Source organism: Corylus avellana, chromosome ca4 (assembly GCF_901000735.1).
Source record: "Corylus avellana chromosome ca4, CavTom2PMs-1.0".
NCBI classification, from domain to species: domain Eukaryota; kingdom Viridiplantae; phylum Streptophyta; class Magnoliopsida; order Fagales; family Betulaceae; genus Corylus; species Corylus avellana.
The window spans coordinates 27,938,005-27,961,212 of NC_081544.1; the positions used below are offsets into that span (position 1 = coordinate 27,938,005).

Below are 23,208 nucleotides of genomic sequence, written 5' to 3' on the forward strand. Positions count from 1 at the left end.
TCTGGTACACATTTTGTCGATGGGAGGGAGGCTTGCGTACCAAAATGATACCTTAGCCTTCACCAAGCCTTCAGGATGCCGTCCAACTTGCATCGACTTCATTACAACTTCAAATTGTTCAAATATACATCCTATTATCCTAAGCTGAAAATGAGCCCATACATCAATTCCAAAGGAGACGGAAACATTGTCAGCACCATTGAGAATTTAAGCTTATCTTAAAATGATTTAGTAATTTAAAAACCAAATGGAACAAAAGTATAAAGAGCAGTCTGCCATTGCATAATTTCCATTACAACATCATCCAATGGGTAGAACAATATAATTGAACTAATGATTACCTCAGCCTCAAAATGAGAATGCTTGCAGATGTGAAGTAATTCATTGTAGCATGATTAGTTCAGTACTAGAATCCCAGTGTAAACTAAGTGATGGAAGACTTGCAAACTGGGCATGATGCTTTTCTGCTCAGCCATGGATCAATACACTGTCAACAAAGAAAGAACTAGTCAGATGTTTGATGGCTTAATTTGCAAGTCAATTGTATTTTGCGAAAGAGAGAATTCCTACATCTTTGTGAAATTTGTGTAAGCAAGGGAGATGCCGAATGGTTTCTCCAATGGTTGGGATTTCAAGGCAAATTGCACAAGCTTCTTCACTGGAGTCGGTCTGAGAAACACAGAAAACCGAGCAGCATGAATTAGCAAAATAATTCTGCAGAGCTGACTCATCAGTGACCCACCGCAAACAAAAGTACTACCTGATCCATTCATTGACAGGGAGACCAAGACACACACACCCCTACACCTACCTGTACTGCAGACTGTGGCAGACAATTAATCTGATTGGCAGATGCACCGGCATGTTGGTGATTATTATCATCAAGGGCCAACAACATTTCATAATCATTTCTGCAAAAAAATGAAAAGAGACATGAAATATATTTATAAGAAACAGAATTTAATAAATAAATAAACCTCCAGGATTCATTAAACATTAATCAAAGAGAGTTAGCGGGAAATAGATTAATTAACAAAGAGAACAAAATCTTACTCATTGAAATCACGCTGAACTTGAAAGATGTGATTGACCATACTCATATCACTAAGGTCCCCGACTGCAGCCTCTAATGCTTCCAATATATCGAGTCTCTGCATGAGAAAGCAAGAGATCAGGCATTCATTTTAAAATAGCCCCCTACATACTGACAACATAATCAACATTCGCATTGACACTCTTGGTACAAGAGAGCAAAAAAGGTGTTCTCTTTATTTTCAGGTAATTACATAAGAAATCCCAGAGTTTGACGTTGACTTTGAATTTAGCCCTGAAAATTGTATTGACCAACTTATAGCTTCAAAAATATTACAGTCTAAATCCTAAATGAGTCAGAGTTCACTGAAAGTAGCAAAGACAGGCATGAGCCACTTAAAACCTTGTGAGTGCCAAAAAATCCTTCCACGTGAGCACTCCACACAGGAAAAAAACACTAACAATACAATTGGAGGGAGACAGTGCTTGTTTGTTTATCCAAATTCCTAAATGTGGTTCATGTAACTTTTAGCTAATGAAAGCTTATTGAGTATCCAGATTGCAATGACTTTAAAACTACAGGATGGACGTTGATACAATTAAAAATTGAAATTAAGGCCAAACTTTAGGGGTTTTTCTATAATTAAACCTTTTTTCCTTGATAAAAAGGTCAAACTGCATCTTAACATTAAATTGTAATGCGTAAAACTTCTAATATAATTATTGCTTAAAAACAAAATTGGAAGTTCCAAAATGAAAAATAACAATGAAAGGCAAATATGACAAAATCAAGTTATCATCTCTCATCCACAACTTGGGTAGTAATGATTCCTCCATAACCATAGACATCCTCAAAATGATAGGAAAGCTGTGTATTTAATGCTGCATTGACATATAGATCACCAGAAAGCCTCAATTCATAAGCTTTAAATGCAAATGGGCGTGATACATGTCTCTCCTACTCAGAAAAATACCTTGCCCTTGCCCTAGTATTAAAGAGTTACTGTATAACCGTAATAGAGGAATTAAACAAACTTGTACTTCAAATTTGCTCAAGTGGGCCACATATGAGGCTCCCTTTTATCATTCCTTTTTCTAACAAAACATGAAGAACTTCCTTCTACATTTTTCTCATATAGCGTAACGCATCAAAAATAGTATTTTCAAAATGCTATTAAAAAATTAATGCCCGTGGTATTCATGAGTTGAATTTTCAAACCATAAACACATTCAAATTTCCTAATAGCCATACCATTAGATATTTAAGATAGCAATATAATATGATCTATATACCATCACATATGTCTATTACATCTAGATCATCTGAGCTATCAAAATAACTTTTCAATTTATGTTCCATCCTCATATCACAGCGTAAAGAAACAGTGGAAAAAAGAAACAGAAGGGATAGAAGGACTAAGGGGAGAGAGAGATACCATGTCCAAATCCATGTCCATAGGAAACTGGAGATTCCTTCTATTTGATGATACTGTAGGAGGATGTCTGGAAAAGTGATTCCTCAACTGTGTTATTCTACTAGAGGTAGGAACTCGAGCCTGGGTTCGCATCAACTGTGCTAGTCGACTAGAAGTGGGAGCTCGAGCCTGGGCTCCTCTTCTAATTGATGGATTTTGAGAAGGCCGTGACCGGGGTTGTCTATATGAATGTGATACCAATGAGCCTCTCTAACAAACATGCAAATGAAATGAGCTGTTAGTGAAACCTAGTAGAACAGTCAAGCAAAGAATAAAATGCACCAAGTATACATAAAACAAATGCTAAGTATGCAGGCAAATAGAAGTCCATTTGCCAGGGATAAACTTCATTTTGGAAATTATATGTTAACATTAATTCATACATATTCTAGTAAAAAAGACAACATATCAGTCACTAGGCTGATATGATCCTGCTTTTGAGTGAAACTTTTTTTTTTTTTGATGACGAGGTAGTAGGTGCTGATGCAAAATAAACATAGCATTCAATACAGCTGGACCTTTTAGGCATCCTTAACATATCCACGTACTGAAAAGCAATCATTCCTTATGTAGGCCTTTATAACATATTGCACAATCTTTACCATCTACCTCTTAACAAAGTTGGAATTAGTAGAGCCCAAAACTTTGTTCGGACCTGCTACACCATTCTCGTAATTACAGGTAAATACACACAACTAATACCATCATGAACCTGGATGGGATAAACATGTGACTTCACCAATGTAGGATTGTGTGAAAGTCTCAATGCGATGTTTACTCACATGGAGGCTAAAAAGAAAAGCAAGTTGTGCAATATCATGCATAGTAAAAATATAAAAATCAATCAAGCTTGGCTTGTACTCAATACAAAATTAAACAAACCAATCTCAAACATTTAAAAACTTGGCTTTGCTCAGCTAAATGGCAGCTCTCAATATTATTTATGGATTTTTTAATATAGCAAAAATGATCACCACTACATGTTGGAGTACTGTCCATCCTAGCTTCATCAAAATATAGAGGCCTCCTGTTTGTTGACAGGCCAAGTCATGAATATGCATAATTTTACAACCAATGATAAATGGAGAAACCAGTTCATAATTTTCAATATGAAATTTCTTGATAAATATCCGATAGCAGCAATACAGTGACTAACATGATACTTAATGCGCATTTCAAGGTATCAGTAAATCACCAAAAAAAAAAAAGAGGCTCACTCACAGGATGAGATTCAATGTGACTTCCACCAGAAGCAGCATGGAGAACGTCCTCCTGGGGCAGTGCCCATGCTAAATTTTCATCAGTCTGCAAAGAGATGGAAAAACATGAAACTCTTGCAAGAAAGAAGCATTACTTATCAAAAACACAAAAAAGAAAAAGAAGCATCTGATTGGGAACCTACCCCACCACCTCCAACCACAGGCTCTTCATGATATAGTTGTTCTTGGAGTTCCCGAGCCAACATTTCATCTGCTTCTACTTGTCTTGCCCTAGAATCTGAGTCATCAATATTTATGCAGTCTAAACCACGGGAGATGGTTTGTCTCATTTCAGGTGATAACTCATCAACTTCAATAACAGGATCCAAACCGCCCCAATTTTGACGAGTCTGAAGTCTGGATGATCTTGAATTCTCTCCAGAAGAACCAAGAAACACAATATCTGAGTCATCAGAAACTGATGTTGAGCATTCACCAGGATTTCTTGAAGTCAATTTGTGTTTCTTTTGCCTTCTAGTAAGTGTATTTGCTGCATGATGTGGTCCAGCTACCTGGTCAACCTCAGAGTCAATCCTGGAAGCTGTTTGAGCTGCATCGGATTCTTTTGCAAAATCAAATTGAACCCTGCGGTTTATTCTGCTACCAGCATCTCTTTGCTCTGCTCTGTTTTTATGTTGCTGACTAATAAAGCTTCCAACACCATCAATTCTCCCAGAATGAGGCACAGCTACATCAGACAAGGGATGATCAGTGAACCTTGAGCGACTCCGTGTGCTTCTCCAACCACCTAATCCTTCTGAGCAACCAAATGTATTTCTGATGGCATAACTACTTCCATCAGCATCTTCATTATTAATGACAGGCCTGCTCCAAAATCATAGCAGACTCAAAGGTCTCAAAATACGAACTTGAAAAAGTTACATATCTAAGTTGATCCAACAAATGTTGGCAACAACAATAACGAAACACTGTTGAAACTTTTAACGGTGCCATATCTTCTAAACAGGGCTGAATTTTTAACAGTGTCAATATCTTCAAAATCTTGTTCTATCATGTGATATTTAAAACTTCCAGATTTAAAAGGTCATGGTTTATACCAGATCTTCAACAAATGGTAGACCAAAGAAATTGAAAATCAGTAATTGCCCAACCATTGGCAAAATAAGAACGAAAGATATATCCAAAAAAGAACAAGCCAATTTCAACAAAGGCTTAGGAGGTAAACCCCTACATGTCCAACGCAAGTACACACTACTGATCATTAAAGTTCAGAGAGTGCTCATCATTCAAAATCACCTTTTAAAATATTTTAAAAAGTGCACAACTAATACAGGAGTTGTGATTGCTGACAGTAAATTCGTGAAGTCAAGAGGAGGAAGTATATGATGATTGGATATGCAAGTTAAACAAACGATCATTGAATAGTGAACAGCAATTGTCATGCTGATAAGCATGATCAAAACTATAATCTAATTACCAGCATTGCAACAAACTACTAGCCATCATGTCAGAAAGAAAGCAAAAAAAAGTAAAATAAAACGGTAATCAATTTTACATTTATGCAAAAAATATATCAAGAAACTGATATTGGATCCAACGCAATAAGTACTATGGCACAAGCAGAACAAAACTCCACAATGATGACACATTCAAAATAGATCTGAAAATATGATCTTTGGTAACAAAAATTACAGCAGAACTTGTGAACAAGAAAACAAGCAGCAAAGGATTATCAGAGACAGAAAGTATGAAAGCAGCAAAGAAACATACAAGTGTTATTGGAAAAAGGAAAATTGGTTCTGGCATAATATAATCTAATTTGAAACAGCAAAGAACAGAAAAGTCAGAGCCTGGAAGTTGGAAGTTAACTAAGATATATCAGAAAGACCTGATAACCTAAGCCTTATAAAATTGACGATGGTAAACAAAAATCATAAGAAGCAGACACCAAGTCATGGAGTACAGTTTATAGGAAGATCAGATAATCATCATTTAAGGAGCCAACCAAGGCAGACTGCAGTCATTTAAATCGGTCTCATCAAACACATTGTCCCCGATTCACAAGTGAAGCAGGATTAAGAGGAGTTACAGTGCTTACATGAAGGCAAAAGACTAATTTTAGAGGTGCAGGAGATGCTGAGGTGGATTGGCAGCCTTCTTGCAGGCGGAAGGTTAATGTGAAGTCTTTATTTTGTAATGAGGGGTGATTTGGAGTTCGAGTTCCTTGAAAGAATACTGGGCATGAAGGCATATGAGTAATTTCAGAGGAGCAGGAGATACAGAGATGGAATGGCGGCCTTCTAGCAGCCAGAACTTTAGTGCGAAGTCTTTATTTTGTTATGAGGGGTGATTCGTAGGTAGAGTCCTTGAAAGAATATTTCCCATTCATGTCATCCATATAAGTTACTAATTATTTCCCCCTTTTTTGGTGGCACTAACTACATTGGGAAGTATTCTTCAAACAAGAGAGTACGTCTCACTGTTGGTGCTGGGTGTGTAAGTCTAGTGGAGAGACAGCGGACCATCTTTTTATAGTGTTCTTTACCTTGGGCAATCAGGCCAGTTGTATTCTCACGACTAGGTAAGGTAGTTAAGAAGTCTTCTAGAAATTAGGAAGACGAAGTGGTAAGTACGAGAATAGAAAGCTATCTCACCATGCCTCGAATGGATCCTTGTCAGCATGATGGTAATAATCATATACATCACTTGTATGACTTGTTTTCTTGAGATTGTTATCTGTTCTTATTCTATCATTTTTTAGAGTGTTTTAATAATAATAAGTCCTTCTCAGTTTTTGGAGAAGTGGGAGAGGAAATTTTCACCTTCTTTAGGCTTATGTTGTTAACCAAGAGAAAGAGAGTAAGAGGACCGAATTCAGGTTCAAGGGGGAATAGACATCGCTTAGGAAGATGAAATTAGTCACACTGGTCAAATAGTAAGGCATGTAGCAAAAGCATATTTACACCTCTCCACTGACCATTTATTACTGCACTAATAGGAAGTCAACATACTGAAATAAAAGGGACAGAGCTGACGGTAAATTATGTCCTATATCAGTTCTTTAACTTTATGTCCTTCTTTTAATACGAAAATTATTAATTAGCACATGGAAAGATAGTCAGTAAGAAAAGAAAAGACGATACGGAAACATTAGAGCCACAGTTGCCAGTATCAGCTGAGGGAACAGGTTCTCAGCATAAAAAATTAGCAAGAAGCAACAGGCATTAGGATCTAGCAGCGTAGACTAACAAAAGAAGAAAAGGATTAAGAGTGAATCTGTAAAGTTCACAGCAAAATACACTTCAATAAATATAAATAATTTCCAGTTTCCAAGAAAAATACATAGGCTTATGAGATAAACACCGATTCTCCTGCTGAAAAAATCAGAAAGATTAGAAAAAAGAAATTTATATCAACAGAAGTATAGCTTGAGATTTCAGGATACGTATAGAATTCCTAGGAAGTATTACGTGTCATCTAAAGCTTATGAGATTATGGATGTGATGCTAAAAAAAAAAAAAAAAACAATTATTTCTAAATCAACAAGAATAGATACTTAAAAACGAGCATTTTAAACTGTAAACAAATTACCTGCCAGTTGTATGAATAATTTTATCACCTTGCTCCTTTGATGTAGAAGGATGAATTACAACACCTTTTCCTTTCACTCTATCACCATTATAGTCTTCAGAAACTATGTCATTAATATTTATCAGACAAGGAGTACTTTTGGAAACCACAGCCCCCAAAGGATTCTGTTTGGCAATGGAACTAGTACTCTGCCCCTCAGCTAATTGTTTTGCCCTTGTTGCTATATTATGTGGGGAGATACACCCATTGCGAACCAACCTTTTTTGCCCACTGACTCTTGGCAGGGTAAGAGACTGAACAGGCTTGGACATTTGTTTTTCAGTCTTATGCTGAGAATCATTAGACATATTAGCCCCTTTTCCAAGAGCCACAGCCAATTCAGGACCTTTAGATACATTGTCCTCTAATTTTTCCTTTCCCTTATAGGCATTGCTGGATGCCTTTGAAGAAGAACCATCAACGGTCAGTATTTGTTCTTTTCTTTTATCTTCAACCAAAAAACCTTTAAATGCATCATGTGGAAATATGGTTTTGGGCTTTTGCCTGTGACCATTCTGTTCAGTTAAATCTGAAAAAGCAGTGCCTTCTTCACAACCAGATGATATAGTGGGAAATTTAGGGCATATTCCTTTCCCTTTATCCATGTTTTCTGTTCCAATAGAATGCCTGATCTTATGAATGGAGCTTTTGTCTTTTACTGGTCTTCTAAATAAGTGAGCATTCCGGGAAGCATCGTTGTTCTCTGAAGGGGAAAGTACAAGGGAGTTGCCACAACCCTTAGGTTCATCATTGCTGAGATTCTTGCGAGAACGAATAATCAATCTTCTGTTCTGGCCATTATCATTGACCAGCCTACCCCGGCCCCTCAGCCCATTCATACATTTGCCATCCACAATATCAGGATTCCTCAAAGAAGCAGTTAATGACGAATTGCATTCTCTTCCAACACATTCCTTACCAATACTATGACGGGCAGCTAACCTATCAGGCGTGTCAGGAACATCGACTACCTCATCGATGTTCATTTCCTCCATATTCTGCGTGAATAAAAAAAAAATTCAAGAAATCAAATCCAGTCAATAAATTCAGCAGCCGCTACATCTAACAAGCAAATTCTATACATAACATAGATTTCGTAAAAGAACTATAAACAACAAACCAAAAAAAAAAAATGTTTCACTTAGCAACACTCAAATGTAGAATCATTTATATATATATAACACTCAGGGAGTCAGTTGTAGAATCTTAAATATCAATTACTTGTATAAGAAAAATATAAGTCCCAATTACGGTATAATTGGCCACTGTATCTAGCGGAAGCAACATGCTGCATATAAGTGTTGCAAATGACCTGCACCAACGAATTTCAACCGTTGCCATTCAAAGAAACCAACACAAGCACGTAGACGTTTGTGAGCATACTGATATCAAAGGTATGTTAGCATCCTGACATTGATATGTAGAAAGAGCAGGGCTCAGACGAAAGGGACTTAATAACTTCAGAAGTACAGAACATCCAAACTTAACTAAAAAAATTTATAATTAAATATTCAGATGAATTGGTTCAAAAGAAATTTAAATTGAGAGGTATTTTCTGTGTTGTATACATGCATACAAACATATAAAGGAAACAAAGAAGAGGGAACTTTTTTGCATAGAAGATAGTAATCTTGCAAAACCTCTACTTGAATCTTTAGAGTGAAAATAGCCTCGCAACAGCTACGCAAAACTTGAGAAGCATTACACCACCCACTCAAATAGGTTTAAATTTAATGATTTGTTCTTTTCTTTTATCACTTTGTTTATTATCATTAAAAGTATAAGTACTATTCTACTTTTCAAGAAAATGTAGCAGCAATAGATATGGATCATGTTTGAAAACACTATAAGAACAAGAAGTGAAAATCAACAGCTTTTTAATAGATTGACTCAACAGGTTTTCAAAGAATGTAAAGAGTAAGCTTCAAATAAAATACGAACTTCATAACAGGGATCTGATTGAAAACAATATTAAAGAAATAAGAACTATATAAAAGAGGTATAAGGGAAACATGAAATGCAAGGATAAATTGCGGAGGAGTGCTAGGCTTACAAACAAATTTTATAGAAAAACTTTTACAAACTGATTAGGTTTCAAAATTTGAATTTATCTTATATTCAATCATGTTGTGCCACATTAGTTTGTAAAAGTTTTTCTGTAAAATTTGTTTGTATGCCTAGCATTCCTCTAAATTGCGTGTAAAGCGTAAAAAGCGTACAAATCCTTGGGAAAGAAAGATTGTAACAGTGATATTACTGCTAGAAAAAATAAAAAAGTGAACGCATAAAAGGCTAAGTCAAGATAGAGCCATTAACTGTAAACATCTTCATAAAATAAAACAAAAATACTCACAAAATAAAATAAGCATGAAAATAATAATAGTGGCTGGTTTAAAAGACTGCTACATGAACCTATCTATTCCAAAATGGGCTTAAAATTAGGCAAGCTTGATTGCCCTTGGACATTTTCACCAATCATCAAACACAGCAAATTTGGAATAAGCTTTAACAAATACATATTCACTTCAAGCGTTTTTTTTTTTTTTCATTAAAAAAAAAAAAAAGAAGCCTTTTTAAAAAAATGCAACCCATCATAGAATGCTCAGTTACTACATCAAATTAAACTCACAGAATATGTTTACTACATCGAATGATTGGCAGACAACCAAAAAAAAAATTAGAATTTCTAACCAAAAAAAAAAAAAAAACTAATGAGAAACCAAAGTAGGTTCAATCTCCATCAAATAATAACTATAACTAATCCCATAACGATTCTGATTGAAATTCAAATAAAAATGGATTAATTCACTATAAATTGATCCCAAATTCTGGAGTAAATTACAAATAGAGCAACAAGACAACATACTCAATTCAAAACGAAAAAGGAAAAAATATTTATATTTATAAGTTTGGAAACTAAGAGATTTAAAACCCAATGAATTCAAAAATAAAAAAAATAAAAATGAATACCTGATCTTGTCGGAGGTTCAAATCCAGAAGAGAAAGACGCACCGAAGTTGAATTCAGGTATGAGCTTTTGTATCCTACTTTCGCTCCGTTCCTTGAGCCCATGGTTTTGTCTCGATCCAGGTTATCAATGGGTCGGGTCTAGTTGGGTTAGGTTAGCTTGAGCTTGAGCATTATTTCTTTTCTAATTGAAATGGAAGAGAAAAAGCTGAGGCCCAAACCTTACCCTCTCAGCCTCTGCAATATTAGCCCAAACCTAACCAACCCAGCCTGTTTATTTTCTCCGACCCAGAGAATAACAACCAAAAATAAAAAGAGAGAGGATTAACATGTGATTTTCACATGAATTTAAGGATATATGTCAGCTAATAGGATTAACATGTATTTCTTAAAAAAGTATAGTGAAAATCTCTTGTTCTAAGGACATATGTCAATTTAATTAATTGGGTTGGAAGACTTTCTTTCAACACAGTTTGAAAGAAAACTCATGCATTGTGAGAATCACATGCATTTTGAACAGACGTCAGTTTAATAGATTGGGTTTGATGAAATTCACTCAGTTTGAAAGAAAACTTTATCTAGCCTAATTTGTGTTAAATGATTTAAGATAATTTAATGTAAGAAAATATACAAAACCCTTATAGGTGGTTGCACCCATTTGCAATGAGCTCCCTACGGTCTAAAAAGGGCTTTGTGGTACGTATAAGTGACAAATAATTCTCCACCCAAAATTTTGTTTGTGATTTTAACAGAAACTGTCAATATGCCAATCACAACCAATAGTAATATAAGACATGTCCTGTTTGACAAAAAAAATAAAAGAAAGACATAAAATATAAATATAAATACATAGAAAATGACCAAATGTTATGGAGGTTGTCAAACCATCTCTAAATTGGCTAAAATGGGTGGTTGAACCACTCATAAAGTCATAAGAGTGGTTTTGCCACCCCATTAGCTGAATTTGGTGGTGGCTGAATCTAAGGAAGGTTTAGCCACCCCTTTTGGCCAATCTGGGGTGGTCTAACCACCCTTATAAATTTTGGCAATTTTTTTTTTCTTTTTTTATCAAATGAATTACATTACATGCATTACGGGTTCAACCACCTTCGTTTGATAAATGAGGTTTAGCCACCCTTGTTTGATAAATGGGGTTTAGCCACCTCCAAGAGTCTTAGGAGTGGTCTAACCATCCCTAAAGGTCTTGAAGGTGGTTTAGCCACCTCTAGACCGACCTTGGAGCTGCCCAATGGCCAAAAGCCACCCATAAATTTTCTTTTATTTATTTATTTATTTTATTTTTATTTTAGGGTTAAGTTTTTTAAATTTTTTTTAGGACACGTGACATTTTTATGTGATGACAAGTGTGACGGAGTGTAACGAAACCTAATAGAGGTACTAAGTTGGTCTTTTATCGTAAGTCAGGTACCATTGATGATAGAATTTGAACCCCTGGTAAGAAAAAAATAAAAATGTGCAAACCTAGATACTAATAAAGTATTTAACATTTTTTTTTCAATATGACAAAAGTACTCTAATAAATTCAAAAAAATATAATAATAATTTTTTTTCTTTAAGAAAAATTAACGATTTTCATTTTTAATTTTCACACCCTAAATTTTTATTTTTATTTTATTAAGGGTATTTTCTTAATTAGGGGGACATTGTCAACTTTTCGTAGTTTGGGGTGGACAAAAATTGAAAGTTTGGGAGTGACATTGCCAATTGGATGGTAGTTCAATAGGGTATGTAAACTTTTTCCCTTTTTTATGTAAATTAAAAAAAATAAAAAAAATAAAAAGAGAGAGAGGAGGAAAGAAGAAGATAATCTAATTGGGAAGACAACGAATGGTAATACTTCTAAACATGAAGTTGGAGATAGCTCATGCGCGTCGCTATTAGCACTTCAATGAATTTATCGGACTTCCCACCATGGAATGAGACTTGATGAATGGTGTATATATCTTATAAGAGGATCCTATATTCCAGCATATAGAAAAGGTTTTAATTGAGAATTGATTCGATGACCACCAAGGGTCTTTCAGTATGACCTTCTCAAGGCCAAGGGATAATAATTCTTTTATACCCCCATTAGAACTACTTTGGCCTCTTCTAGGGTCCTCTAAGGAGTTTTTATGTCTCTCCATGGAGGATATTCCGTTGGAATTCCTTACAAATACTTTAGCTTTTAAAAAAAAAAAAAATGTCCTTAGTATGAGTCCAAGTACTTTAAATTTGTTTTGGACCGCATAAATGCAAAGGATCCTTCACAAATAAGCACCATCTTAAATGGTTATTATCCCACTTGACGTATGAGTAGTGCCAACTTGCACCTCTTTTTCACTTTTCCGGCTAGGGCCAGCTTGCGCAATTGGAAAAGTGCACTACCAATTTTTTTGTTTCCATAAAATGAAGAATCCGATCAACTTTGAAGCAATTCAATAGAAAATTCACCCTTTGGGTCCGGGGAGGCATAAAAGGAAAAAGAGCAAAAAGACAGAAACCAGAAAGCTCCTCAACTTATCCCCAAAAAAGGGAGAGCATAACCTTACTTCTCTAGATACCCTAAAATAGCCGTAATAAGGCATCCCATTGGATGTACTGGTTATGCCATCAAGAACAAATATGTCCTCTCCACTACTCATCAGTCACACATCCCCTTGAAGCCGATTGCACATTCTTGATGTACTGGAAACAAAAAAGATGGAATTTCTTTACTAGATTCATCAAAGTAATAGATGCAAAACATGGAGGTCAAGGCAGACACCCACATACCTTGAAAAGAACTCCTCTGTTAGCCTTATATGCAGGCGGAGTCCATTTCTTTCTTCGCAGCTCCATCTCCTCATCTGTTATTTGAACATCTATTCTCCTCTTCTCAACATCGACGGTGATGACGTCTCCATTTTCAATCAAACCAATTGGACCCCCTTCCTGAAAAGAAATTCACAACACATTATGTTGGTCCTACAATTTTTGTTTGTGAAGAAAAAATTTGTGGGGTTTTTTTTTTCCCTTAAAAAGATGGAAACAAAAAGGTAGTACACCTGTGCTTCAGGGCATATGTGGCCAACAACAAACCCATGCGAGCCTCCAGAAAACCTACCATCAGTCAGCAAAGCAACTTCCTGCAGCATTCAAAAGCAATATCCAAACAAAACATCATTCTTAGAAACCAAAATTTGCTGTTAACTAGGTTCATGCATTTGGCTTGGAAAGAACATATTGACAGATGAAAAAGATAAAGTAAAAGTCATATCTTAAAAGTAATAAATTTATAAGTTTTGAAGAGGATTCATGACCTTAAAGTAACACTAGAATTTGAACACAATGAAGAAGCATTTATCAAGTTGCCTCACAATCCGGAAAACAACAGGATAATGATTTGACTCAACTAATTACTAGAACAGACCTCTAATCATAAACCAAAACAGGGATCTAATAAAATCATACCTTCCCAAGACCTGCTCCCATTATTGCACTTGTTGGTGTTAACATTTCGGGCATGCCCGGGCCCCCCTTAGGCCCTTCTCCTCTAATAATGACTACCTTTCCCTGGAACATGACAGACATAAACAAGAAATCAGATATTCCACACAGCATCTGAGTCCCATGGTAACATCTTGCACTACACCAATGCAAAAAACAGAAAATATACCACTATTAAGTCCATGAGAATGCTGCTTCCAATTGGATGTAATGGAGAGTTGCCAATAAGTAAACTTTAGGATAAATTAATAGTATCAAGGGAAAAAGCATCGCACAGTGCAATTTAAATAATTATCAAAATGTGCAAAATGCAGACGAGCAATACCTAGGGTTAAACAAATGCAGAGAATTTGAAATTTGTTAATGCAAGAAGCAAAAATTTAAATGTGGAAGTTCCTTAAATAAGACCACCGAAACTACAGATTTTATGAGTTTTGGCAGAAAATTGATATTGTTCTGGTCTGCATGAAATGTACAAGCAGCAATTAAGGCACATGACTTTTAGAGAAGAAGCCAGAAAGGTAAAATTGTCACCCCCAAAACAGAGTTGGAAAAGTTCCTTCTATTACAAAGTCCATCTTCTTTAGTTGGGAGAATAAAATAACACGAGATAAAATGAGTATATATATTATGTACATTTAGAAAGAAGACCATATAGGAGACAGAATATTTTAAGTTTCAGGCTCTCCTCGTAGAAAAATGAATTATCAAAAATGATTAAATGAAGCATAATTAGTCCTTTGGGTCTGAAATCAGATAATTTGAGAATATATTGAACAGTTATCACTTTAATAGATTTCCTTATGCAAAAAAGTCAATTGGGAGAATTATATTTGACACAAAAGATGATTTTATTTATTACCCAGGCCATATGATATGAGAGAAAGCCACCCTCTGGGAGAGCAGTGCTTAGCAATGATGAACATTTTTTACAAAGAGACACGCCCATTTCCCCAGGATTTTTTTTTTTTTTTTTCCTTCTTTCTTTTTTATGATAAAAGGGGCCAAAATTTACGCAACCAAAATAACTATGAAACGCAAAAGCTTTTTTTTTGAGCAACAGTCCTTTCTGCTTCTCATGAACTACATATACATGAACAAGAAAGCATAGGCATAGCAAAGACCCAGTCATTCATCCAAAACTCAGCATTTACTCAAGCAACTTTGGGTTCTCAACTGCTTAGCAGTTAGTGACATGACACCAAAAACTGCTGCAGCTAAAGAACCGATTACACAACAGTGCCCACTAGAACACATACCTTAAAACTCACAGGATCCTCTGAGATGGCTGCAAGCATAGATTCCTCTCCTTCAAAAACAAGTGCATGACCTGGAAAACATTTTTGTAATAAATATTTTAGGAGTAGAGTGGACTGAACTACAAAATAGAACATATAGCTTCAACAATAATGGTGCAAAAGAACATAAAATAGCACCAGAGAAATATAGCCCCTCTTTTCCGGTGATCTTTGCTACAGAACCATTTGGTGCAAGATTTCCATATAATATTTGGATGTGGCCTGTTTCCTTTATGGGCTTTTCCAAAGGTCTTATTATGTCCTGAATGAGAAAAGACAACAAAGAATTGCATTGTTTGTCTTCAAATACATATCGTTTTTTTTTTTTTTTTTGATAAGTAAATAAAACACAAAATAAGTATGCTCCCTCAGAACTGAGGACTAGTTTTCAGATATTTTACAAATACATATCGTTAATCAAATACATTGGAATCAGTAAATCTCAAAATTAGAAATATAAAAGCCATTAAACCTGTCCTTTGGCTAAGGGAGGGAAAATTGCTGCATTTTCAGCCAGTGTCTTCCCAGTAACTAGAGAGGAAATACTTTTAGGTTAATAATAAGGAAACTATAACAAAGTACATTTTCTGATGAATGCAACAATACAATCTGTGTACCAGTCATACAATCCCCATCTAAAAAGCCATGCTCCAAAAGGTAGCGAATGACTGCAGGTGTTCCTCCAATCTATCAAAACAATCATTCATTGGCTCATTATGAGGAAATGGGAATAAGAATAAATAAATAAAGTAAACCATATAAAAAATGTTAATCTCCAGCAAAGGTTTTTCCAAGTAGTAGTGAATTTAAAGCACAAGATGATATTTATTAAAAAGAAAATCAGACCTTGTGCACATCCTCCATGACATACTTGCCACTAGGCTTAAGATCTGCAAGAAATGGAACCTCATCGCTGACCTTCTGAAAATCATCCAGAGTTAAATCCAGACCAACAGACCTGACAAGAATATTGGCATGAGCTACTTCCACATAATGCTATAAATGGTAAGCTTGGAAAATCTGGTACCAAAGAATCTCCTCACCTTGCAATAGCAATCAAATGTAACACGGCATTTGTCGAGCCGCCTAGTGCCATGACGATAACCATTGCATTACGTAGGGATTTATGAGTGATAATATCCCGTGGTTTCAAGTCCATTTTTAGTAATTCCAAAAGATATTTTCCTGCTAAACGGCATTCATCCAACTTCAATGGATCTTCAGCAGGTGTCGAAGAGCTTTCAGGGGAAAACAACAAATAAGAGGATAAGAACAACATTGCTAGCTGCTGCCAATCAAGTGATCAGGGGGAGAAAAATTTCTACCTGTACGGGAGAGACATTCCCATAGCTTCAATAGCAGAAGCCATTGTATTGGCCGTATACATCCCACCACAAGCCCCTGCCCCAGGACATGAATTTCGGACTACAATCTTTCTCTGTTCATCACTAATGGATCCACTTACAAATTCTCCATAACACTACATTAAAAAGACAAAAGGAGTCGGCACTATTAGGACAAGAAAAAAATGAGTTACAGCTTTTAAATGTAAGAGTTTATTCTTGTCGTTAAGAAGCAATAACTATAAATATTCGCAAAATCAAATAGAAAATATGGATATAGACATTGGACAAATTAACTAAATAGAACATCAATATTTGATCAACATATGCAAATAATGCAAAAGACTACTTAAGCAAGATCCATAGTTATTAAGTTGCAGTTTTTCAAATATGCCGAACATTTGGTAATGTAGCAGAATAAGACATACAATATAGAGGCGCCTTTCTAAGCACAGCTACATGTGAATCACACCCAATCAGCCATAGCTACTTGAGTTATGGTCCCTCCCTTACCAAGCCAATAACAATTGTTGATTTGTATTTCCCCCAAGATTATTATACCTACTATAAGTCATGACAAAAACATGATTCCAACATAAATTCACATTACCAGTATCAAGCATTTACACCCCATAGCATAACATATGGTGTGTAAATGCAACAGCAAGCAGTTTCCAAAAGTCTTTTTTTTTTTTATAAGTAAAATTAGGGGTGCAACACAAGGACTTCCCAAGAGGTTATATATACGTTTTATTTATTTGGGTTAAATACAAATTTGGTCCCTAGGGTTTACCACTTTATCAAAAAGCTCCTTAGGTTTTCAAAAGTGTCAAATTTTATCCACATGTTCTTCACCTCCACCAAAATGGTCCTTCCATCAATCTTCCACCTAAAAAATTAACGGAATTTTTGCCATGTGTGCAAAAAACCATATAAGACTTGTAAAACATTGCCACATGTACATTCTTGACACATCAATATCTTCTTCAACAGAAACAATTTTATTTTTAAAAAAAAGGCTGTGGCGGAAAATCCCTGTCACTAGTGGTGGTCGGGTTCCCTGGCGACCCACCCCCACCTTCGCGGAGGTGGTACACAGGGGACTCCCACCAGTAGAGGTGGTCGTACAGGTAGTAGAGTCCCTCGACTCGCCTTCTCCCACATTGGGTGGATTGCAATAGACCCCCACCCCCGCGGCTACCTCTCTCTGCCATGAGCCTCCCCCCCCCCCCCCCCCCCCCCCAAAAAAAAAAACCTCACACCCTGCAGGGTCAGAAGGGACCCCCACCATGCAGCACAAGAGAGGTCAGGTCGCGGGGAATTCTCCAAACCCCACAACCACCTTTGCGGGGTGAGGGTCCCCCACAAACCACCTCCACAAGGGTGGGGGTTGGTCACCGGGGAGCCCCACCACCACTGACAAGTGACAAGGAGGATTTTTCCCCACCGCCACCTCCTTCCACGCTTTCACTTTTTTTTAAAAGGATATGCTGAAGTGGCAATAATGTACGCGTGGCAATGATTTACAGGCCTTACGTGGCTTTTTGTACACGTGGCAAAATTTCGCTAGTTTATTTGACAACAGATTGATGGAAAGACCATTTTGATAAAGGTGAAAAGCATGTGGATCAAATTTGTCACTTTTGAAAACTTAAAAAGCTTTTTGATAAGTGGTAAACCAAACCAGAAGGACCAAATTTGTATTTAACCCTATTTATTTTTTTTTTAAAAAAAAAATCGAGGCTAAGTTTCCATTGAGCTCATCATTCAAAATTTGTATCTAACCCTATTTTCTGCGTATATTTCTTCCTATTATATTAATCTGCCCCGAATACTAGCAATCCTAATGTATTAGGTTTAGATTTTAAACAAGTTCTTACAGCACAATTCAGAACTAGTGTTAAGGGCTCGATGTCTTTTCTTATAAGTAATCCCTTTGTCTCAAAAAAAGATGAAGTGGGTTCCCTTTTTGGGCTACCCAAAAATATATGGCGTTTCCAAGACCATTTAACTTCTCATATTACCACTACATTCAAATACACCTTCTTTTTTTTTTTCAATTTGGATCCCCTTTTTTGAATTAGAATTGACCTTTTGGCCTACCTATGGACATTTTAGGAATATTCTTATGTTTATTTTGTTTCATTAAAATGTGTGCCATTTGCAGTCACTCCATCTATTTTGGCATCGGAGAGACCTTAAGTATATATGATTCCTGTATATGCAAAAGGTTTACCTAACAAATACATGTAAAATTCAGCTGGTCCATAACCTAAAGAAGAACAAAACTGGATGTATCCAAAACCAAGCATTGCAGATATCTATCAGGCTAAAGGAGCAATTTCAAATTCTTTATTGGTTCTGTTAGAGATGCTCAAGGCTTCACAAAAGGCAGAAAAAGAACAGTAAAAACAACTAGAGTTAATATTAGACATTATTGTAACCATATATAACTTTAAGCCAGAAGTAATCGGCCTCAGGAAATTAGTGCACCTACCTGAAAGGCAGAAATTATATCATAAGTATGGCCTTCAAAATGACCAGGCTGCAAAAAAAACAATTAAGAGGAGACACTTTAGCAACTTAAAAAAAATTCTTTCTAACCAGCTACAATTTGAACAAGTCCTGTTGAATTTTTTATTTTTTATTTTTGGTTATTTTTTTAGTATAATACCCATTAAATTTCAAAGACATTTGATGCTTCTAGTTGATCCAACAGCTGGATACTTCATTCTCTCTACATCATAGACACACATGCTTATTTAGTTATTACCAGCTTATCTAAGCGTCTCTAAGTCCATCAGTACAAGAATTGAAAATTGATAGTAACTTTGGAAGAGCTTCACAAGTAAATTTTCTGTAAGATTTAAATTTCACTTAAAAAAAGGAAGTCTTCAAAGAGTATGAGTTTGAACTAGATGGTGAACATCAAACAGTTGCAACCAGATTAGGAACCATAAATCTATTTGGAGGGTCCATAAAAGGTTGGGTAACCCCCCTGTTGGAACAGAACTTTTGTAGTCATCGCCAGACTTCATCTTCACCCTAAGGTACTTAGTCTGCCAATCCTGGATGATTCAAAGTGCAGTAAAACTTGCCTTTTTTAATATATATATATCAATTGGATCTCACTGATTGTTGTGATTTATTCATTAAACTACGTCAAAAGCTAAAGAAAACAAGCGATATTGGTATGTAACGAAGAAAACGGACATGGAAAATTCTTATTTTTTATATAGTATATGATTTACTGGATGCAAGTCTAATCACATAACTACATATGATAAAGATCCTTTAATATTAACTGCACTGTTTTTTAACCATGTAGAGCCAATAGCTCCAAAAACAAAGGTGATATGAAAAATCCAAATAAGCAAAATATAATCCAGCATTATCTAGGTGGTCACCTGGTTCAAAACGATATGAACATTTCTAAGTTTATTTAACTCCAAAACTGTTCACCTACTAAATTCCAGAAATTAACCAAAATCGAGTCACATGCATTACTTAATGTAATTAATTTCATCACATTTTGGAAAAGAATCCACGCCTAAAGTAAATAGTCCGTATTTTGCCACAAATTGTCATCTTAAGCAAGATAAATATTAAGTTAGGGTGTTCTGAGTAGTACTTTTTTTATATAAGTGTAAGGCGCAACCCAATTACACAAGAAGTATAAAAGAGAAAGACCTAACTAGAAAGAATGTTCTGAGTAATACTTAACAAAGTGGATTGAGAAAGCACTGACACTGATTCTGGATTCCCTTTTTTCTTATCCAAATACTTATTCAAGGAACATTACATGAGAAGAATACCAATGTTTTATAGGTAAATTATTAAATATTATGGACGGGACAACTAATTCTTAAAAACAAATCTCATTAAGTAGTCAAAGTAAGATCCAAAACCTTGATAGTTCCACCATAAACCATAATACTTGGTCGATTAAGCCGGCCCATCGCCATAATTGTACCGGGCATCTGCAAAAATTATTAGGATAAGACTATTGATAATTGTACAATTGCACAAGAAAACAGCTAATCCACCACTTACCTAAGTCTAAAACTATCAATAATCCTCAAAAGCAACATAGAACAGTGTTTAAGCCATTATTGACTAACTATAGCAGCAGTAGTAGTAGTATTAGTAGTATAGTAGTTGTTCATGGACAATAGCTTAATAAGTATTGGTGCTCTCAGCATAAACCATAAACAAGTATTTACCAATGGATAGATCATAAAGAAAGAATCCCTCCAAGATAAAAAGATAAGCTCTGGGAATCACAAGTGAAACCAAAAAATTAAAAACAAAATCCTGGCTTTTTTTACTTTGATGATAAACAAATGTAGTTGTGCATACAAGAGGAAAGAGGGGGCTCGTCAATTAAACAGCTAAATGTAATCATTATGACAAACGCAACAATTCCTTATATCAGTTTTTAGCAGTCAACAATAGAAAGCTCCCACAATAGTCAAGCTGATGGATGGCTTCATTTAAGGAAACAACCATGCAGAGGCATTGAACAATAAGACGTCCTTTTAATAGTTTACTTTCCTCGGCTATCCACCCAAAACACAAGCATGGTAGCATACAAAATTTCTCAAAGTGCCTTCCATGCAATGGAAATTGACCAAATACAAGTTGAGATAAATTTATAAGTTGATATTAAACTATGAATCTCTAAATCATTCTAGCTTCAAATAATCAAAACATAACCAGATTGAGAGGTAAAGAAAAAATCACAGACTAGGGGCATATGGTTTCCACAAGGACCTAACTTTTTTCTACATGGTACATTAATATCAACTATAAAGAAACAAACATTATGCAGCTCAACATGTCAGCAAGCAAACAAAACATCGAAAAGCAAATAATTACAGGGTGAATCATCCTCCTTTTCTTTTTCCTTTTTTAATGGTGGTTGAATCATCCTCCCAGTGAAAAAGAAAATGAGAAAAGAAAACCAATGTCACAAACATATAGAAAAGGAAAGGTGAGAAATGAAACTAAAAAATCCAGAAGATAACCAGACACCATCCCAATAAAAGAGAGACGACTGACTCACATTCTTGTCACAGCCAGGAATAGATATATTTCCATCGTACCACTGGGCACTCATCACAGTCTCAATGCTATCAGCAATGAGGTCCCTTGACTGGAGGCTATAGCACATGCCTCTGGTGCCCATAGAAATGGCGTCACTGACCCCGATGGTGTTGAACCTGAAGCCCACCATGCCGGCCTCTCGGACCCCTTCCTTGACGGCCTCGGAGAGCCCGAGGAGGTGCATGTTGCAAGTGTTGCCCTCGTACCAGACGGAGGAAATGCCGATCTGTGGCTTCGACAGGTCGTCCTCGGAGAGCCCCACGCCGAGGAGGATCGCCTGGGACCCGCCCTGGGACTTGGGCTCGGTCACTTGGGAACTGTAATTGTTGAGCTTGTGGGTCTCGGTGCTGGTGGGGGCTGCGGGTGAGGAGTCCACAGTGACAGCCGGGGAGGCGAGGGAGGCCCGGAGAGATAAGCTGGTGCGAGATCTACCACTTAGGTGGTGGGTTCCATACCGGGTGGGGATTAGGGCGGAGCGTGGGGTTGGGGTTACGATCGTAGCTTGCATGGTGGCGCGTGATGAGGGGTTTAGGGAGGGGACGGGGACTTTTTTACGAAGAGACGTGGAGGGTTTTAGTTTTGCTGAGGTTTTTGGCTATACCCGGAGAAAGTGGAAGGCAGGAAGGGGCACTGAAATGGCACGCGCTCTGTGCACGTGAGGGGCACATGGCATTTACTGTTCGTACAGCAGAAGCCATGTCCCCTGTTCAAGCTGTTCAGCAACAAATGTGAGAAAGAGCGCCTGAACAAGGGCATTGTTCCTGCAATACAACATTGCAGAATGTCAATCGGTTGAACAGTAAATGCCATGTCAATCGGTAGTGTTTTGGGTTTGATTCGACCGTTATATTTTTTCCTTTTTTTTGGATTAGCGATTTTTTGGTACATGTTTTTTAACCCAAAATCAAATAAATTTGTTGGTTTCAAAAACTACCACGAATGATACCCGCATACAATTAACGTAGATGATACTTCCAGTTCCATATACACGGTTATTCAGGTCAATTCTTATTAGAACGTGACACATGACTCATATGTTTTATTAATATTATTTAAAAATTAAAATTTATTTATTTTAAAAAATAATAGAAAAAACAAAAAATCAATTATAAAAGGTAGCTCAAGCATCCGGTGATCATTGAGAGCGGTTAAACCACCACCCATTTTGGCAAAAATGAATGATTAGACCACCTTTTTTAAAAATAAAAAAAAAAATTTTATTTTTTAAGGTTATTTGGGAGTAGACTGTAGACAAACCACCTCATAGTCATAAGGGTTGTTTGACCACCCTAATTTAGTCATGTGGGACTTGAGAGTGGCCTGAAATACCTCTAATGGCTTTGGAGATAGTTCGGTATGTGGTCACCCTCTAGCCGGCTATGAAGGTGGTTCAAGCCACCCCTTTTCTTTTTTTGTTTTCTTTTTAAAGTTTTTTTATTATATATATATATATATATATAAGTACCATATGTAATAATTTTTTAAACCGTGGGTCCGTTTAATGTTGGGTTAAGCAATAGATACTTGACATGGGTTGAACCCCTTTTTAAAATTTTATTTTCTCCTTCAATTTGCTATGTTACCAGCATTCTCATCCAGCTCCTTAAATTTACTCCATATTTCAGCTAAAAATCATACTTTCCTATTT

At 36.2% G+C, this 23,208-nt stretch overlaps 2 protein-coding genes across 4 annotated transcripts; both read right to left on the reverse strand.

Annotated features, from left to right (window-relative positions):
• Positions 1-199: 199 nt before the first annotated feature.
• Positions 200-10,432, reverse strand: LOC132176941 (uncharacterized). 3 transcript variants are annotated; one of them, XM_059589104.1, is made up of 9 exons: positions 10,328-10,432; positions 7,319-8,355; positions 3,910-4,591; positions 3,729-3,812; positions 2,469-2,717; positions 1,054-1,151; positions 812-911; positions 571-669; positions 200-487 (listed from the first exon to the last, which is right to left on the reverse strand). In XM_059589104.1, exons 1-9 carry the CDS (start codon positions 10,427-10,429, stop codon positions 425-427), a joined length of 2,514 nt encoding a protein of 837 aa, XP_059445087.1. In that variant the 5' UTR covers positions 10,430-10,432; the 3' UTR covers positions 200-424. The 3 variants fall into 3 exon arrangements, with proteins under 3 accessions (XP_059445087.1, XP_059445086.1, XP_059445088.1); XM_059589103.1 differs by having other exon boundaries at positions 3,910-4,594; XM_059589105.1 differs by lacking the exon at positions 200-487 and having other exon boundaries at positions 585-669; positions 761-911; positions 3,910-4,594.
• Positions 10,433-12,704: 2,272 nt separating this feature from the next.
• Positions 12,705-22,269, reverse strand: LOC132178880 (dihydroxy-acid dehydratase, chloroplastic). The gene is made up of 14 exons (XM_059591457.1): positions 21,520-22,269; positions 20,363-20,434; positions 18,952-18,999; positions 16,437-16,591; positions 16,155-16,349; positions 15,958-16,069; positions 15,729-15,798; positions 15,584-15,642; positions 15,250-15,373; positions 15,073-15,143; positions 13,778-13,879; positions 13,372-13,452; positions 13,100-13,258; positions 12,705-13,012 (listed from the first exon to the last, which is right to left on the reverse strand). The coding sequence occupies exons 1-14, from the start codon at positions 22,066-22,068 to the stop codon at positions 12,962-12,964; spliced, it is 1,848 nt and encodes a 615-aa protein (XP_059447440.1). The 5' UTR covers positions 22,069-22,269; the 3' UTR covers positions 12,705-12,961.
• Positions 22,270-23,208: the final 939 nt, after the last annotated feature.

Excerpts from the sequence above, each read along its gene's own strand:
- LOC132176941 (XM_059589103.1), bottom strand. The coding sequence starts at position 10,429 with ATGGGCTCAAGGAACGGAGCGAAAGTAGGATACAAAAGCTCATACCTG. Across the intron at positions 912-1,053 it reads GTTCAGCGTGATTTCAATGA|AAATGATTATGAAATGTTGT; the intron begins GTAAGATTTTGT and ends ATTTTTTTGCAG. Across the intron at positions 670-811 it reads TGCCACAGTCTGCAGTACAG|ACCGACTCCAGTGAAGAAGC; the intron begins GTAGGTGTAGGG and ends TGTGTTTCTCAG.
- LOC132178880 (XM_059591457.1), bottom strand. The coding sequence starts at position 22,068 with ATGCAAGCTACGATCGTAACCCCAACCCCACGCTCCGCCCTAATCCCC. Across the intron at positions 15,144-15,249 it reads AGAGGGGCTATATTTCTCTG|GTCATGCACTTGTTTTTGAA; the intron begins GTGCTATTTTAT and ends AATGTTTTCCAG. Across the intron at positions 13,453-13,777 it reads TGGGAGCAGGTCTTGGGAAG|GAAGTTGCTTTGCTGACTGA; the intron begins GTATGATTTTAT and ends TGAATGCTGCAG.